Below are 19,384 nucleotides of genomic sequence, written 5' to 3'. Positions count from 1 at the left end.
TATGTATGTGTATATATAAAAGAAACAGAAAGGTTTTTAATGATTCTTGGACCTAGATAACAAGTACACTGCAGTGTCTAATTTGATTCATTTTAATTAAGCAAAATGTGGCCGAGCGTGGTGGCCCACACCTGTAATGCCAGCACTTTAGGAGGCCGAGGCAGGTGGATCACCTGAAGTCAGGAGTTCAAGACCAACCTGGCCAACATGGTGAAAGCCTGTCTCTACTAAAAATACAAAAAATTAGCTGGGCGTGGTGACGCATGCCTGTAATCCCAGCTACTTGAGAGGCTGAGGTGGGAGAATCCCTTGAATCCAGAAGGTGGAGGTTGCAGTGAGCCAGGATCGCACTATTGCACTCCAGCCTGGGCAACAGAGTGAGACTCCATCTCAAAAAAAAAAAAAAAAAAAAATGTGAGCATCTGTAAGTATCGGTGGTAGCTTATGCCTGGGGGCCAGGCTAGAGGGAAGGGTTGGGTGTCTACCCCATGGTCCACTCAGGGAGGAGCATGATGAGTAGGCAACATGGGGGATGTGCTGGGCTGCCTGGGGACTTTCCTGTGGCCCTTAGAGGATAGAGAGTGTGGAAACAGCCTGATCTCCCAGGGTTGCTAATTCTTAGAAACTTATTGTCACATGGGAGGGGAAGAAAGAAGAGGCAGCTTTTCAGTTGCCGTCTTCCTTGGTCCTCCCTGGTTTAGCTTCTAGAGAGTATGGTATGTGCCTGTGGAGAAAAAGTGAAGGACCCGATTCCAGTGCCTTCCCCACTGGACACTGGGGTTTCAAAGATGAATCTGACAGTTCAGTCCTCGAGGATTTCACTGTCTCATAGGCAGGGCTGACAGAAATTCAGTAAATTTACACCAATTTACTGAAGTTCTGTGGATGCCAGGCACTGGGGATAGAACAGGGACGCACAGTGCAGGCAGGGCCTTGCTCACGTGGGGCTGCCATGCTGGCCTGTGAGACTGACCATGAGGAAGGAAACCTCGGAGAGAGGATGGAAAGAAAAGCAGAAAAGAAATGGCGAGTGATTATGGGGCTACTTTGGGCTCTTTGTCAAAAAAGACCTTGCCTAAAAGGTGCTATTTGCCCAGTCAGCTGAATGCGAAATCAGATGTGGGAACATGGGGCCCTATTCCAGGCTGGGAACTGGCAGAAGAAATGGCTCTCAGGCAGCAATGAACTTGACTTTTAACATAAGAAGTTTTCTAGTAATAAATAGGTTAAAAACTCTGGGCTTTCACTATGTTCCAAGCATGTAAGTTCTAAGCATTTTACATGTAATTCATTTCATCCTCACAAAACTATGAGGTAAATACTGTTACTGCCATTTTCAGGTGAGGAACTGAAGCACAGAGAGGCCAGTTAACTTGCTCAAAATTATAGAGCTAGTATGTATTGGAGCTGCAATTCAAACCTGGAGTCCAGTGCCCTTCAGTTTCTCCATTTTTAGATGCAGTGCATTGGGTTCATTCATTCACTCAAATATTGATGTTTCCTACATACCATCACTGTTACAGGCACAGGGGACAAAACGGACGAAGTGCTGCCTTTTTGGTATTCACAAGCACTAAGTAAACTAAATACAAGAATCATAAGAACTAAGGGAAAAAGCGAGAGAGAAGGATAAGGCATGGGGCTGGAGTTGGGTGAACTGAAAATAGAATGACCGGAGAATGCTTCACAGGAAAGGTGATTTTTTTTTTTTTTTTTTTTTGAGAGAGTCACACTGTCATGCAGGCTGGAGTGCAGCGGCACGATCTTGGCTCACTGCAACCTCCGCCTCCTGGGTTCAAGCGATTCTCTGGCCCCAGCCTCCCGAGTAGCTGGGATGCTACCACGCCCAGCTAATTTTTGTATTTTTAGTAGAGACGGGGTTTCACCATCCAGGCTGGTCTCGAACTCCTGACCTCAGGTGATCCACCCGCCTCGGCCTCCCAAAGTGCTGGGATTACAGGCGTGAGCCACTATGCCCGGCCCTGAAAAGGTGACATTTGAAAAAAATACAAAAGAGGTGATTGATCTCAGATTCTGGAACCTCAAGACCCATCTCCATTAAGCCCGCTGCCTCACGCTACACCACTCAAGGCCCCTGCCTAGTGCTCTGGCGTCTCCTTCAGATCCGCGCCGCCGCTGCAACCAGAGGCGGAACTGCAAGGCCGGAAGCTCCAAGTCCTCACCCGCCCCTTCCGTTTCGCTTCCGCCTACCCCGCCCGGGCTGCCAGACCGGAAGCGCTCCGCTGTACCTGGATCCTGCTCCTCTGGGTTGAAACCCGAGCGCCGCCAAGATGCCGGTGAGGGTTCGATCCGTGGTGTGGGGAGACAGCGGGGATTGCGAAGAGCAGAGAGAAACCGTGTGTGTGCCGAGAGAAGCGGGCGGCGGAAGGCAGAGAGGAAGCGGGGGCCCGAGAAGGAGGGAGGCGAGGGGAGGGGACCGGTTGCTGAAGGATTGGGGCGGCCCGGGGGTGCCAGTCGTGGGAGGCGGGGGAGCGGCAGGATTGGGCCAGGGGTCCAGGGTGTGTGAGGAGGTCCTCTTCTCTCTCTCCGTCTACACCTTCCGACTCCGGCAGGGTTCCCAAAGCCTCACTAGAGCGCGAAGCCAAGGGCAGCGCTTTTTATTTTTCATATTTCAAGTCCAGGGGTCTAGCTTCTCCTTTTTCTGTCAGGCCCACTTCCTCCTCCGCCCCGGGGTCAGGCTCCCTCTGCCGTTTGTCATTTGTCAGAACCCACTTCCCGGCAGCGGCGGCCACCCCGGAGCCAGCTGGGTTTAGGGCCCTCACACTCGGTCGGCGCCTGACTTCCAAAGATTTCCTTTTTCGTGTGCCATCAGAGTGGGAGTAAAAAATTATGACGGCCTGGTTGTACTTAATTTCTGACAGCCAGTTTGGGGGGTAGATTTATCACCGTCATGGTCTCCATTTTGCAGATTCGGGAAAAGGTGGTTCAGTTATTATGTGATTGTTCACACTTTTTTTGTTGTTTGTTTTTTGAGAGAGTCTCGTTCTGTCGCCCAGGCTGGAGTGCAGTGAGGCGATCTTGGCTCACTACAACCTCCACCACCCTGGTTCAAGCAATTCTCGTGCCTCAGCCTCCCGGGTAGCTGGGATTACAGGCGCGCGCCACCACGCCCAGCTAATTTTTTGCATTTTAGTAGAGACGGGGTTTCACCATGTTGGCCAGGCTGGTCTGGAACTCCAGACCTCAGGTGATCCGCCCCCTCGGTCTCCCAAAATGCTGGGATTGTAAGCGTGAGCCATCGCGCCCAGCCTGCTCCACATTATTTTTAACAAACGTTAACGAGCACCTGCTGCCTGCCAGGCTGTATTTACAGCAGCAAATAAGTTCAACAAATCCCTAATCTTAAAGAATGTACATTCAAATCGGGAGTCGAGACAATAAAAGTGTAAACATAATAAAGGAGATACATACGGTAGTGTCAGGTAGTGACAAATGCTATAAAGAATCTAGATGGGTGGCCCGGCGCGGTGGCTCACGCCTGTAATCCCAGCACTTTGGGAGGCCTAGGCGGATGGATCACGAGGTCAGGAGTTCAAGACCAGCCTGGCCAACATGGTGAAACCCCATCTCTACTAAAAATACAAAAATTAGCCGGGCGTGGTGGCGTGTGCCTGTAATCCCAGCCATTTGGGAGGCTGAGGCAGGAGAATCGCTTGAACCCAGGAGGCGGAGGTTGCAGTGAGCCGAGACCGTGCCACTGCACTCATCTGGCGACAGAGTGAGACTCCGCTCCACCCCCCCCCCGGAAAAAAAGAAGCTAGATGGGTAACAAGACAGTTTGGTGAGGGGGAAGGCGGAGGCTGCTTTAGATAAAGCATACCTGTGATGAAAAGGAGCAAGCCATAGTTGCAAATGCATTTTTTTTTTTTTTTTTTGAGACAGGGTGTGACCCTATCTCTCAGGCTGCAGTTCAGTGACACAAACTCGTATATGCCACCACGCTCAGCTAAGTTTTTGTGTTTTTAGTAGAGACAGGGTCTCACCATGTTGCCCAGGCTGGTCTCAAACTTCTGGGCTGAAGCAGTCCTCCTGCCTCAACCTCCATAAGTGTTGGGATTACAGACGTGAGCCACCTCGGTCAGCCTCACAAATGCATATTTTATGAATCCCATAATTACCATTTGACTCCTGAGTTCTGGGGTACACACTTTATAAATTATCCCTTCTAATCCTCATAACGACCCTGTGAAGTAGGTACTATGATTCCTGTTTTACAGAAGAGGAAACGGAGCCTCAGAGAAGTTAATTTGGACAAGGTTGCCTACTAATGGTAAAACCAGGTTTTAAGCCAGGACTCTAGGCTGGGTGCAGTGGCTTATGCCTGTAATCCCACACTTTAGGAGGCCAAGATGGGAAGATCACTTGAGCCCAGGAGTTTGAGACCAACCTGGGCAACATAATGAGACCCTGCCTCTACAAAAATAAAAATAAATTAGCTGGATGTGGTAGTGCATGTCCTTCCAGCCTCTCAAGAGGCTGAGGTGGGAGGATCACCTGGAGCCAGGAGTTTAAGGCTGCAGTGAGCTGTGATCCTGCCACTGTACTCCAGCCTAGGAAACTCTGTCTCCAAAAAAAATAAATAAATAAAGCCCTGTACTAGTTCCAGTTGCACATAGAGCACCCTGGATTCACTCTGTTGGGTTTTGTTTGTTTGTTTTTTTGGGGGGAGGGGTTTGTTTGTTTGTTTTTTTGAGACGGAGTTTTGCTCTGTCACCAGGCTGGAGTGCAGTGGCGCTATCTCGGCTCACTGCAACCTCTGCCTCCTGGGTTCAAGCGATTCTCGTGCCTCAGCCTCCCAAGTAGCTGGGAATACAGGCATGCACTACCACACCCAGCTAATTTTGATATTTTTAGTAGAGATGGGGTTTCACCATGTTGGTCAGGATGGTCTCGATCTTCTGGCCTTGTGATCTGTCCGCCTCAGCCTCCCAAAGTGTTTGGATTACAGGCGTGAGCCACCGCGCCCATCCCATCCTGTGATTATTTTCTGTCTGTCTTCTCTACTCTTCAAGGACCGGAATTGTACTACTTTGTATATTACTATATCACAGTGTCTTGCACATAGAAGGTGCTTAGCAATCATTTGATGAATGAATGAATATATGAATGGGACCCATGTTGACTTATAAAAAGCTAGACATCTTGTAAAAAGCAGAACTAAGAATCAGCATACAAAATGCTCTCATAAATGTGACTTTTTTATCCCTTCCTTTAACTCACACCTACCCACTGAAGGGAATATATATCTTCTCATTTTACAAATTTGGAAACAAGCTAAGAGAAGAAGAATGATGTCTTGGTCAAAAGCATAACGCCATGAAGTGGCAGAGCTGAAAAGATAGTGCTTGGGTCTTGGTTTAGCTGGGGGCTGGGTACCCTGATTTATATGATGTTTGTCTTTCTGTAGTGGAAATACTTGGCCAGATACCAATGTGATGTCACCGAACATAGAATTGGAAGAGATGCACAGCAGCACCCCATTTAGTATTTCGTAATAATAACCTTAAGAACATAGACAATAGTAAAATGTAATTTTTAAAAATTAGGTTATTGCTTGGTGCGGTGGCTCACACCTGTAATCCCAGCACTTTGGGAGGCCGGGGTGGGTGGATCACGGGGTCAGGAGTTCGACACCAGCCTGACCAACATGGTGAAACGCTGTCTCTACTAAAAATACAAAAATTAGCTGGGCGTGGTGGCGTGCACCTGTAATCCCAGCTACTCAGGAGGCTGGGGCAGGAGAATCACTTGAACCCAGGAGGCGGAGGTTGCAGTGAGCAGAGATCACGCCACTGAACTCCATCCTGGGCGACAGGGCAAGACTCCATCTCAAAAAAAAAAAAAAAAAAATTAGGAAGTAGGCCAAGTGCAGTGCAGTGGCTCACGCCTGTAATCCCAGCACTTTGAGAGGCCGAGGCGGGCAGATCACCTGAGGTCGGGAGTTCGAGACCAGCCTGGCCAAAATGGAGAAACCTCATCTCTACCAAAAATACAAAATTAGCTGGGTGTGGTGGCTCATCCCTATAATCCCAGCTACTCAGGAGGCTGAGGCAGGAGAATCACTTGAACCCGGGAGGCGGAGGTTGCAGTGGGCCAAGGTCACATCATTGCACTCCAGCCTGGAAACAAGAGCGAAACTCCGTCTCAAAAAAAAAAAAATTAGGAAGAAGTGATGAATACTTAAGCTTTATCATTGTTTTTAACATCATTTACTTTTTTTTTTTTTTTGAGACAGAGTCTTGCTCTGTTGCCCAGGCTGGAGTGCAGCAGCACAATCTCGGCTCACTGCAGCCTTCGCCTCCTGGGTTCAAGTGATTCTCCAGCTTAGCCTCCCAAGTGGCTGGGACTACAGGCGCACACCGCCATGCCCGGCTAATTTTTTATATTTTAGTAGAGATGGGGTTTCACTGTGTTGCCCAGGCTGGTTGCAAACTCCTGAGCTCAGGCAATCCACCTGCCTCAGCCTCTCAAAGTGCTGGGATTACAGGCATGAGCCACCACGCCCAGCCAACATCATTTACTTAATTGTAAGTTTATATAATTTGATTTTTGAGAAGAGCTGTGTTTAACAATCAGCTTGAAAAATGCCTCAAAATTTAACAATTGGTTTTCTTGAGCCAGAAAGAACCAGCCTAGTACTTCAATGCTGCTTTCCCTTCTCCCTCCCCTAATTAATCTTGAGTGGGTTACTCTTTTTTTCCTTTAAGGGAAGGTTGTTTGCCACAGTGACATTTGCTCTTTTTCTGCTTCTGTGTTCTTCCTGGGCTTGCCATTACAGGCTTACCACTCTTCTCTCATGGATCCTGACACCAAACTCATCGGAAACATGGCACTGTTGCCTATCAGAAGTCAATTCAAAGGACCTGCCCCCAGAGAGAGTAAGTCTAAACCCATTATTTTCAAATTTTGGTATGAAATGCCTAACAGTCTTCTGAAATGATCAAATCAGGGAAATTCTTAGCTCAGTCTTCTCTCTCAAATTGCCCTTGTACTTTGCTTGGTAGATATTGTGGTCTAGACCTTTCAAGATAGTGGTTATATGTTGCATTTAATAGGAAATTGTATTATTTCTTCTGACTTCTCCAGGTAACTCTTTTGAGAAAATGGAGGAAATGTGCTTAATTCTGGACACTGTTTATCAGTTCTTTCAAACAAATCTAATGCTTTTACGTCTAGAATGCCACAAGCCCATCCTTTCTGTCATCAACCTGGAAAACAACAACAACAAATATTTTAACCTCTTCCTTGTCTAAATCTACTTCCTTTATTCATTCTTCAAGATCTTCATTTTTAGCAATACCTCAATCTTAAATCTGAAGTGTACTATGTAACATTACTTATGTCTATTCCCGCTTTTCTGAATTTTATTTCAGAAAGCCGCATTATTTTTCAGACACTGTCTGAGACTCCTCTGATGCTTTCTGAGATGTTCTCCCAACAGTATAATTTGTATTATGTTAGACATGGTTTCCCTGTACCCTGCAAGGGTCTGAACTGAATTCCATTCATGGTTTTCAAGACCATTATTATAATTATCAGTTTGGTACTGATCCAATCCCCATTTCTCTGCCAGACTGTTTGACTTGACCTTTTTTAAACTTAATTTTGTTTTCAACACCATTTGAAAGCTCAGTAAACTTAATACATATGGTAAGTCACCACAGTCTGTACTTGATTCTGAGGAAAAGGAACAAGGAAGAAGGCAGCCTGGGAAAGAAGAAAAATAACATAAAAGAAAATCACAAGGCTGGGTGCGGTGGCTCACACTTGTAATCCCAGCACTTTGGAAGGCCAAGGCAAGTGGATCACTTAAGGTCAGGAGTTCAAGACCAGCCTGGCAAACATGGCGAAACCCCAACTCTACTAAAAATACAAAAATTAGCTAGGCATGGTGGTGGGCACCTGTGATCCCAGCTACTCAGGAGGCTGAGACAGGAGAATCGCTTGAACACAGAGGGTGGAGGTTGCAGTGAGCCAAGATTGCACCACTGCACTCCAGCCTGGGTGACAGAGTGAGACTTCATCTCAAAAAAAAAAAAAAAAAAATTGCACTGCAAAGGCCAGGCGTGGTGGCTCAAACCTGTAATCCCAACACTTTGAGAGGTCGAGGTGGGTGGATCACCTGAGTTCAGGAGTTCGCAACCAGTCTGACCAATATGGAGAAACCCTGTCTCAGCTAAAAATACAAACAGTCAGCCGGGCATGGTGGCACATGCCTGTAATCCCAGCTACTTGGGAGACTGAGGCAGGAGAATTGCTTGAACCTGGGAGGTGGAGGTTGCAGTGTGCCAAGATCATGTCATTGCACTCCAGCCTAGGCAACAAGAGCAAAACTCTGTTTCAAAAGAAAAAAAAAAAAACCTGAATTGGAATGGAGGCCTGTGCTATGAGCTAAATAACAGCATTAATCACACTAATTCATCTATATTCAACAAATATCTGTAGAATGCCTTTCATGTGCCAAGTATTCTAATTTCAGAATCCTTTGGCCTTTGCCCCCTCCTGTCATTGCATTTAGAAGAACTAGCTGGTTTTTGTAAACAATATTGAGTCCTCCAAGAAAGTTTTCTTTCACAGATAAGAAAACAGATTGCAGCCAGGCGTAGTGGCTCACGCCTATAATCCCAGCACTTTGGGAGGCTGAGGCGGGCAGATCGCCTCAGGTCAGGAGTTTGAGACCAGCCTGGCCAACATGGTGAAACTCTGTCTCTACTAAAAATACAAAAATTAGCTGGCTGTGGTGGCAGGCACCTGTAGTCCCAGCTACGTGGGAGGTTGAGGCAGGAGAATGGCTTGAACTCAGGAGGCGGAGGTTGCACTGGGCCTAGATCGTGCCATGGCACTCCAGCCTGGGCGACAAAGTGAGACTCCATCTCAAAAAAAAAAAAAAAAAAAAGGGCCTGGCGCGGCATCTCACGCCTGTAATCCCAGCACTTTAGCACTTTGGAAGGCTGAGACCGGTGGATCACGAGGTCAGGAGATTGAGACCATCCTGGCTAACACGATGAAACCCCATCTCTACTAAAAATACAAAAAATTTGCCAAGTGTGGTGGCGGGCACCTGTAGTCCCAGGTACTCGGGAGGCTGAGGCAGGAGAATGGCGTGAACCAGGAGGCGGAGCTTGCAGTGAGCCGAGATTGCACCACTGCACTCCAGCCTGGGCAACAGAGCGAGACTCCATCTCAAAAAAAAAAAAAAAAAAAAAAATGGATTGCAAGGAACACAAGTCTAGAGTTAGAGTTCTGTTGAAATTCTTCCACAGGGCAATGAGCTGGGATGAAGACAACTGAATAGCAGAGTATGAAAGCTTCACGATTACTTTGCATTTCTGCTGTGCGAGAACGTTAACAGTCATAGACAAGAAGTATAAATAACTGTCTCAGCACTGCTGAAACCAGCTGCCAGATATCAAGACCCTGGGATTTTGACCTTTTTAAAATAAGAAGGAAAACAAAAAGTTGCCAAACAAATTGTGTCATGAGATCTGTCTTTGTCAAGACAGTATTTCTGGCTTTTGTCCGTCTAGAGCTACCTACAACAGCTTGTACAAGTATATTTTAAGTCATAGTTTTCATAAAAAGAAAGATGTGTATCTGAACCTCAACATGTTCTAAATAATTGAGTTTTTTTCTGAAACTGTAATATGTAAATTCAAATAAAATTACATTGAATACTTTTTATTTTATTTAATTTTGTTTATGTCTTTATTATTACTTTTTTGAGACGGAGTCTCGCTGTGTCACCCAGGCTTGAGTTCGGTGGAATGATCTCAGCTCACTGCAACCTCTGCCTCCTGGGTTCAAGCAATTCTCCTGCCTCAGCCACCCGAGTAGCTGGGATTACAGGCACATACCACCATGCCCAGCTAGTTTTTGTATTTTTAGTAGAGACAGGGTTTCTCCGTGTTGGCCAGGCTGGTCTCGAACTCCTGACCTCAGGCAATCCATCCGCCTCGGCCTCCCAAAGTGCTGGGACTACAGGTGTGAGCCACTGCGCCCGACTGAATACTTTTTATTTTTAGGAAGCAGTTAAAGTTAGTCTATGTCTCAGTGTTTTTTTATAAATGCATTGAGAGACGTCTTGAATAATGTTCACCAAATGCTAATGGTAGTTATTTTTGGGGAAATGGGAATTAAGGTGACAATTAAAAATTTTTTTTTGGCCCGGTGCTGTGGCTTATGCCTGTAATCCTAGCTACTCAGGAGGCAGGAGGATCACTTGAGGCAAGGAGTTTGAGACCAGACTAGGCAACAAAGTGAGACTGCATCTCTAAAAAAAACTTTTTTTTTTTGGAGACGGAGTTTCGATCTCGTCGCCCAGGCTGGAGTGCAATGGTGCAATCTTGGCTCACTGCAACCTCCACCCGCGAGTTCAAGCAATTGTCCTGCCTTAGCCTCCCGAATAGCTGGGATTACAGGTGCCTGCCACCATGCCCGGCTAATTTTTTGTATTTTTAGTAGAGGCGCGGTTTCACCATGTTGGCCAGGCTGCTCTCAAACTCCTGACCTCAGGTGATCCACCCGTCTCGGCCTCCCATAGTGTTGGGATTACAGGTGTGAGCCACCGTGCCCAGCCATCTTTAAAATTTTTTCTTTAAAAATTTTATTTAATTTTTAAAGAAAAAAATTAGCCAGGCCTCATGGCGCATGCCTGTAGTCCCGGCTACCTGGGAAGCTGAAGCAGGAGGATCACTTGAGCTCAGGAATTCAAGTCTGTGGTGAGTTATAATTGTACCACTGCACTCCAGCCCGGGTAACAGAGCAAGACCTCTCTCTAAAAAAAGAAAACTCTTTTGATTGAATTTCCTTTTCTAATGAGCATGTATAAGTTTTACAAAAACAATAAAGCTGTAAAAATAAACCATGTACTACTTTTCTATAAATATTTTCTAAAAATCCGGGGGAGGTGGCTCACTCCTGTAATCCCAGCACTTTGGGAGGCTGAGGCAGGCAGATCACAAGGTCAGGAGTTCGAGACCAGCCTGACCAACATGGTGAAACCCCATTTCTACTAAAAATACAAAAATTAGCCGGGCCTGGTGGCACGCCACATGCCTATAATCCCAGCTACTTGGGAGGCTGAGGCAGGAGAATCACTTGAACCCGGGAGGCAGAGTGAGCCGAGATTATGCCATTGCACTCCAGTCTGGGCGACAGAGCAAGACTCCGTCTCAAAAAAAAAATTTGGCCGGGCATGGTGGCTCATGCCTGTAATCCCAGCACTTTGGGAGGCCAACACGGGCAGATCACGAGGTCAGGAGATCAAGACCATCCTGGCTAACACGGTGAAACCCTGTCTCTACTAAAAATAGAAAAAAATATAGCTGGGCATGGTGGCAGGTGCCTGTAGCCCCAGCTACTCGGGAGGCTGAGGCAGGAGAATGGCGTGAACCCGGGAGGCAGAGCTTGCAGTGAGCCAAGATCGCGCCACTGCACTCCAGCCTGGGCAACAGAGCGAGACTCTGTCTCAAAAAAAAAAAAAAAAGGCCGAGCACAGTGGCTCATGCCTGTAATCCCAGCACTTTGGGAGGCCGAGACAAGCGGATCACGAGGTCAGGAGATCAAGACCATCCTGGCTAACACGGTGAAACCCTGTCTCTACTAAAAATACAAAAAATTAGTGGGGCGTGGTGGCAGATGTCTGTAGCCCCAGCTACTCGGGAGGCTGAGGCAGGAGAATGGCGTGAACCCAGGAGGTGGAGCTTGCAGTGAGCCAAGATCGCGCCACTGCACTCCAGCCTGGGCAGCAGAGCGAGACTCTGTCTCAAAAAAATAAATAAATAAATATTTTCTAAAAATTTTGTATTTCAGTAGGATCATTTTATTTTATTCAACTCCGCAACTGTTGACAGTTTTATGTGTTTTCCCTTTATGGCTTTGATAGTTGTTATGTTTTGTATTTGGCTAATGTTCTCTGTTCTCCTTCCCTTGTGTCCTGCTTAGCAAAAGATACAGATATTGTGGATGAAGCCATCTATTACTTCAAGGCCAATGTCTTCTTCAAAAACTATGAAATTAAGGTAAATTACAGAGCTTTTAATATTTAACTTAGTTTTCTCATAGGGATAATACCAACCTTGCTATCCAGATTGCTGTGAGGAGAAAATAAAATGAAATCAGCATGTAATTTTTAAATTCGAGAGCAGTGCTTAATGTTAGCTTTTGTATAAATATTAGTTTCTTTTTTTTTCCTCCAAATTCTATACCAGGGGTTGGCAAACTCTAACCTGAGGGCCACATTTGGCCCACTGCCCCTTTTTATAAATAAACCTTTATTGGAACACAGCCACAACCATTTGTTTCTATATTATCTATAGTTACTTTCACACCAAAACAGCAGAATTGAGTAGTTGTGACAAAGACTGTATGGCCCACAAAGCCTAAAAATACTGCCTGCCTTTTACAGAGAAAGTTTGCCAACCCCTTGCTAGAAATATCTTCATTTATTCAACATTAGTTAAGCAGCACCTACTATGTGCCAGCCTTTTGTTTTGTTTTGAGACAGGGTCTTGCTTTGTCGCCCAGGCTAGAGTTCAGTGGCACAATCACAGCTCACTATACCCTCAACCTCCTGGGCTCAGACAGTCCTCCTGCCTCAGCCTCCCAGGTAGCTGAAACTACAGGCACGTGCCACCACACCTGGATAATTTTTTGTATTTTTAGTAGAGACGGGATTTCACTGTGTTAGGCAGGATGGTCTCCATCTCCTGACCTCATGATCCGCTCACCTCAGCCTCCCAATGTGCTGGGATTACAGGCGTGAGCCACTGCTCCTGGCCCTAAAATGGAATTTCAGCCCCTCCTTGCCAAACTCTGAACTTCTGGAATCAAACAGGGTGTGAATTATTTATTTGTAGACCCTTGGTGTACAAATTGTAGTCTAAACATTCTGTGATGGTAATAGAATGTTTTCTATATCTAATGTGTGGGTTAAGTTTGTAACAGTTATAAATGTTACAATTCTCTGGGCACATCGCTTGAGTTCAGGAGTTTGAGACCAGCCTGGGCAACATGGCAAACCCCCATCTCTACAAAAAATAGAAAAATTAGTGCATGGTGGCTCACGCCTGTAATTCCAACACTTGGGAGGCTGAGGCGGGTGGATCACATGATGCCAGGAGTTTGAGACCAGCCTGGCCAACAAGGCGAAACCCCATCTCTACCAAAAATATAAAAATTAGCCAGGTGTAGTAGTGCATGCCTGTAATCCCAGCTACTCGGAAGGCTGAAGCACAAGAATTGCTTGAACCCAGGAGGTGATGGTTGCAGTGAGCCGAGATCACACCACTGCAGTCAGCCTGGGCGACAGAGCAAGACTGTCTCAAAAAAACCAAAAAACTCTGCCACATTTCATTTGTTCCCAGATACTATATTGTCTTAAAAATAGGGAAATGTGGCTGGGCGCAGTGCCTCCGCCTGTAATTTGGGAGGCTGAGGCGGGCGGATCACCTAATGTCGGGAGCTCGAGACCAGCCTGACCAACATGGGGAAACCCCATCTCTACTAAAAATACAAAATTGGCTGGGCGTGGTGGTGCATGCCTGTAATCCCAGCTACTCGGGAGGCTGAGGCAGGAGAATCGCTTGAACCCAGGAGGCAGAGGTTGCGGTGAGCCGATATCACGCCATTGCACTCCAGCCTGGGCAGCAAGAGTGAAACACTCTCAAAAAAAAAAAAAAAAAAGGAAAATGGTGTAGTTTGGGGGTAATTTTTTTGTTGTTTTTTTGTTTTGAGACAGAGTCTCGCTCTGTCACCAGGCTGGAGTACAATGGCGCGATCTCGGCTCACTGCAACCCTTGACTCCCGGGCTCAAGCGATTCTCCTGCCTCAGCCTCCCAAGTAGCTGGGATTACAGGCACGCGCCACCACACCAAGCTAATTTTTGTATTTTTTAGTAGGGACAGGGTTTCACCATGTTGGCCAGGATAGTCTCGATCTCCTGAGCTCGTGATCCACCCACCTTGGCCTTCCAAAGTGCTGGGATTACAGGCGTGGGCCACCGCACCTGGCCTTTTTTTTTTTTTTTTTTTTTTTTTTTTTTTTTAATTTGAGACAGAGTCTTGCTCTGTTGCCCAGGCTGGAGTGCAGTGGTACAGTCTTGGCTCATTGCAACCTCTGCCTCCTGGGTTCAAGCGATTCTCCGGCCTTAGCCTCCCTAGCAGCTGGGATTACAGGCGCACGCCACCATGACTGGCTAATTTTTGTATTTTTAGTAGAGACGGTGTTTCGCCATGTTGCCCAGGCTGGTCTCAAACTCCTGGGCTCAAGCAATCCACCCACCTCAGCCTCCCAAAGTGCTGGGATTACAGGCATTAGCCACTGCACCTGGCCTAAATTTGTGTAAAATTTGACCCAAAGTCCGTACCACATTTGATCAACATTCATTTGTCTTCTCCACATTTTCTTTTTGGTTAGGTCAAGACATTGAGATTATGGAGTTCTTTGGGAGCAAGTCAAATGTGAAATAGGTGCTTCCTCCTTTAGAGTAATGAGTATTTCTGTTCTTGGCAGAGGCCCTGAAGGGAAGGGTTTTTAAAAATTAGCCAACCATATGGAGCAGTTCAGGCTTTCCAGGCAGCTTTGTTACTTCTTCCTATAGTGAGGGGCTGTTGACACAGATCCTTGGGAACCCCGGGGCAAGGGGAGCCAAGAAAAACAAGAGAGAGCAGCCACTCAGCCGAGCGTGGTGGTTCATGCCTGTAATCCCAGCACTTTGGGAGGCTGAGGTGGACAGATCACTTGAGGTCAGGAGTTCGAGACCAACCTGGCCAACATGGTGAAACCCCGTCTCTACTAAAAATAGAAAAATTAGCCAGGCGTGGTGGCGGGCACCTGTAATCCCAGCTATTCGGGAGGCTGAGGCAGGAGAATTGCTTGAACCTGGGAGGTGGAGGTTGCAGTGAACTGAGATTGTGCCACTGCACTCCAGCCTGGGCAACAGAGCAAGACTCCGTCTCAAAAAAAAAAAAAAAAAAAAAAAAAAGCAGCCACACAGCTCAGAGTGGGGCTTGTGCCTTCCTCCCAGGGGCAGACGGAAAAGGAGACTGAGGAGACTGTGCATTTGGAGAACAGGAATTTTGATGTGATAGTGGCTGTCCTACCACTGCATTCAGCAGATAATCAGAAGACAAAGATGGAATTCATACATTGCACATCATTGTTATGTTCTGATAACTGTTTTTAAGTCTTCTTTTTCTCCCTGTAGAATGAAGCTGATAGGACCTTGATATATATAACTCTCTACATTTCTGAATGTCTGAAGAAACTCCAAAAGGTAATTAAACTTGGATGATTGTATATCAGGAAAACAAATTGCTGAGAGGCATTTACCCTCCCAGTCATCTGGGATTTGTTGAGACTTTAAAGACAAGTAGAAAATATTTCCTCTGACTTACAGCATGGACTTAAGAGAAAAATTTGAATTTAGTTCTCTGAACTTGTAGTATAATTGACTGACACAAAGATAAAAAGTGGTGGTGTTTTAAGCCTTTGAATATATTTTCTCAAGACAGAAATCTTGACAGAGGAATTCCTTTTAAGCCCTTGGCTCAAGGGTTCTTAACCTGGGGTCCAAGGATAGAATTCTTCTTTTCCCTGTAAAATATGTGTCTGTGTGTGTGTGTGTGTATATATATATATATATGTATGTATATATACATACATATATATGTATATATATGTATACACACACACATATGTATATATATATATATATATTTTTTTTTTTCAGTGCAATTCCAAAAGCCAAGGTGAGAAAGAAATGTATACACTGGGAATCACTAATTTTCCCATTCCTGGAGAGCCTGGTTTTCCACTTAACGCAATTTATGCCAAACCTGCCAACAAACAGGAAGATGGTAAGAGCAGGTCTCAATCCTCACTCTATGACACAAGAAGATTTTCTCCATTTGACTTCCTACCACCCCTCTTTTTCTTGCCTTGATTCATGTACAGATTGAGAGTGAAATCATAGGAAGTACATTATCTTATTAGTCACTCTCACAAACGATTCTTGGCAACAAGGAAGACATGCAGAAAATCTTTTGAACAAAAACAAATGTAGTTATAAAACTATTTGGACTGTCATTTCTATTTTGTATCCTGTTCAAATGTATAAAAATGTATTACCACGGTGAGCATCCAGACCTGCAGCCAGTACATTTGGGATGTATTTGCAAATACAGTTTTTTAAAATTGTTCTGTTTTAGAAGTGATGAGAGCCTATTTACAACAGCTAAGGCAAGAGACTGGACTGAGACTTTGTGAGAAAGTTTTCGACCCTCAGAATGATAAACCCAGCAAGGTAAGACCCTCTTCTTGCCTGCTTAATTGGTAAATCACCTTTTATCCCATAGCCACCATGAACACACTAAGGTCTTCCATTGCAAGAATATTTTTAATTTCTGCATTGCAATGTTGCTTAACTTCCAGTATATGTCTAGTATGTAATATGAATTCACTGAATCACACTAAATAATGAATTGCAGGCCGGGCGCAGTGGCTCACGCCTGTAATCCCGTCACTTTGGGAGGCCGAGGCGAGTGGATCACTTGCAGTCAGGAGTTCGAGACCAGCCTGGCCAACATGGTGAAACCCCATGTCTACTGAATACAAAAAATTAGCCAGGCGGGATGGTGCACACCTGTCATCTCAGCTACTCAGGAGGCTGAGACGAGAGTCGCTTGAACCCAGGAAGTGGAGGTTGCAGTGAGCCAAGATCATGCCATTGTACTCCAGCCTGAATGACAGAGTGAGACTTTGTCTAAAAAGGGTTTATGGCCGGGCGCGGTGGCTCACGCCTGTAATCCCAGCACTTTGGGAGGCCAAGGCAGGCAGATCATGAGGTCAGGAGATTGAAACCATCCTGGCTAACAAGGTGAAACCCCCATCTCTACTAAAAATACAAAAAATTAGCCAGGCGTGGTGGTGGGCGCCTGTAGTCCCAGCTACTGGGGAGGCTGAGGCAGGAGAATGGCATGAACCTGGGAGGCAGAGCTTGCGGTGAGCCAAGATCACACCACTGCACTCCAGCACTCCAGCCTGGGCGACGACAGAGCGAGACTCTGTCTCAAAAAAAAAAAAAAAAAAAAAAAAAAAGTTTATAAGAGATTCCAGAGTAATGTGAAATTTTATTATTAAATAAATGCAAATTCTGTTGTAATTTGACCCCCACTATTCATTCTGTGTTGTTCTCTCTTGTTAGTGGTGGACTTGCTTTGTGAAGAGACAGTTCATGAACAAGAGTCTTTCAGGACCTGGACAGTGAAGGGAGCCCGGGCAGCCACCGTCTCCAGAGCCCTGGGCAGCATTTTCCAGCAAGATGTACACAATCTTTTGCCTTTATTTCGTAAAGTTTTATACAGAAGAGAGAAGAGCATGTCTTTACTTGAAAAACTCTTGATCAAGAATTTGAGTGGGAGAAAAGAAAGTGGGTTATCAAGGGTGATTTGAAATTTTCTGCAGCATTAAGCTGGTGCTTAATAAGTAATAATAAAGAAATTTCTAACATTCCATGTCAGAAAAACTTTATTGCCTATCCTTGACATTCACTTACAATTTGTTTTGAGATAAAATTCACATTCCATAATGCCCTTTTAAAGTGTACAATTCACTTTTTTTAGTATATACATGAAGTTTTGCAACCATCACCACTAAATCCAGAGCATTTTCATCACCCTGGTGTAGTGAACCTGCACTCTTTAGCAGCCACCCCACCCCACATTCCTCCCCAAGCCCCCTGTCCCTCCCACCCCTCCTCCCAGTATTAATCTACTTTCTGTTTCTATGGATTTGCTTATTCTGGATAATTCATGTAAATTGAATTTTTTATACAACATGTGGCCTTTTATGTCCAGCTTCTTTGACTTAGATGTTTTCAAATTCACCCATGTTAGAGCATATATCAGTGCTTTCTTTTCTCTTTTTCTTTTTTTTTTCTTTCTGTGTATATGTGTGAAATAAAATATACCAATATGGCCAGGCGCAGTGGATCACGCCTGTAATCCCAGCACTTTGGGAGGTCCAGGCGGACGGATCACCTGAGGTCTGGAGTTCGAGACTAGCCTAACACGGAGAAACCTGGTCTCTAATAAAAATACAAACACCAGCCAGGCCGGGTGCGGTGGCTCACACCTGTAATCCCAGCGATTTGGGAGGCCCAGGCGGGTGGCTCACCTGAGGTCAGGAGTTTGAGACCAGCCTGACCAATATGATGAAACAATGTCTCTACTAAAAATAGAAAACTTAGCTGGGCATGGTGGCACGTGCCGGTAATCCCAGCTACTCGGGAGGCTGACACAGGAGAATCGCTTGAACCCGAGAGGCAGAGGTTGCAGTGAGCCGAGATCGCACCATTGCACTCCAGCTTGGGCAACAAGAGTGAAACTCCATCTCAAAAAAAAAAAAAACTCAGCTGGGCGTGGTGGTGCATGCCTGTAATCCCACCGCATGCCTGTAATCCCAGCTACTCGGGAGGCTGAGGCAGGAGAATCGCTTAAACCCGGGAGGCAGAGGTTACGGTGAGTTGAAGGTTGCGGTAGGCTGAGATCGCGCCATTGCACTCCAGCCTGGGCAACAAGAGTGAAGCTTTGTCTCAAAAAAAAAAAAAAAAAAAAAAAAACGGCTGGGCGCGGTGGCTCACGCCTGTAATCCCAACACTTTGGGAGGCCGAGGCGGGCGGATCATGAGGTCAGGAGAATCGAGACCATCCTGGCTGACACAGTGAAACCTCCGTCTCTACTAAAAAAATACAAAAAATTAGCCAGGCGTGGTGGCGAGCGCCTGTAGTGCCAGCTACTCAGGAGGCTGTGGCAGGGGAATGGTGTGAACTTGGGAGGCGGAGCTTGCAGTGAGTGGAGATTGCACCACTGCACTCCAGCCTGGGCAACAGAGTGAGACTCCATCTCAAAAAGGAAAAAAAAAAAAAAAAAAAAACATAGAGTTTATGGTAGTACTTGAATGATTAGAGTATTTGCATTTTGGTTTTACGGATGAATATATAATTTTAATATGTAGGTTAAATGCTCTTGAGCATCTGTTTAAAGACTTGAATTACAAGCTAGCTAAATACCACAGTTCACATAGCCAAAGGTATGGATATGTGAAAACCTACTCCATAGATAAACAGAAGGACAGTCCTGAAGCCAAAAGAGTGGTGGTGGTGTGTTGTGGGGGGTTTTGTTTGTTTGTTTGTTTAATTAAAATTTGTTTGTTGGTTGGTTTTTGAAACAGGGTATCACTGTTGCCCAGGCTGGAGTGCAGTGGCATAAACATGGCCCACTGCAGCCTCGACCTCTTGGGCTCAAACAATCTTCTCACCTCAGCCTCCCCAGTAGGTGGGGAGTCTACAGGCACACATCTCCAG

The 19,384-nt window shown here is 45.8% G+C and overlaps 1 protein-coding gene across 1 annotated transcript; it reads left to right on the top strand.

The window, feature by feature from the left end:
- Positions 1–1,961: 1,961 nt before the first annotated feature.
- On the top strand, positions 1,962–17,534 carry ARPC3 (actin related protein 2/3 complex subunit 3). Its single transcript, XM_054444965.2, has 7 exons — positions 1,962–2,297; positions 6,800–6,899; positions 11,965–12,041; positions 15,227–15,295; positions 15,752–15,878; positions 16,230–16,324; positions 17,225–17,534. The coding sequence occupies exons 1-7, from the start codon at positions 2,292–2,294 to the stop codon at positions 17,285–17,287; spliced, it is 537 nt and encodes a 178-aa protein (XP_054300940.1). The 5' UTR covers positions 1,962–2,291; the 3' UTR covers positions 17,288–17,534.
- The last annotated feature ends 1,850 nt before the right edge of the window (positions 17,535–19,384 follow it).

This window comes from Pongo pygmaeus, chromosome 10, assembly GCF_028885625.2.
Source record: "Pongo pygmaeus isolate AG05252 chromosome 10, NHGRI_mPonPyg2-v2.0_pri, whole genome shotgun sequence".
Classification (NCBI taxonomy): domain Eukaryota; kingdom Metazoa; phylum Chordata; class Mammalia; order Primates; family Hominidae; genus Pongo; species Pongo pygmaeus.
This window is presented reverse-complemented; position numbering and strand designations above follow the sequence as displayed.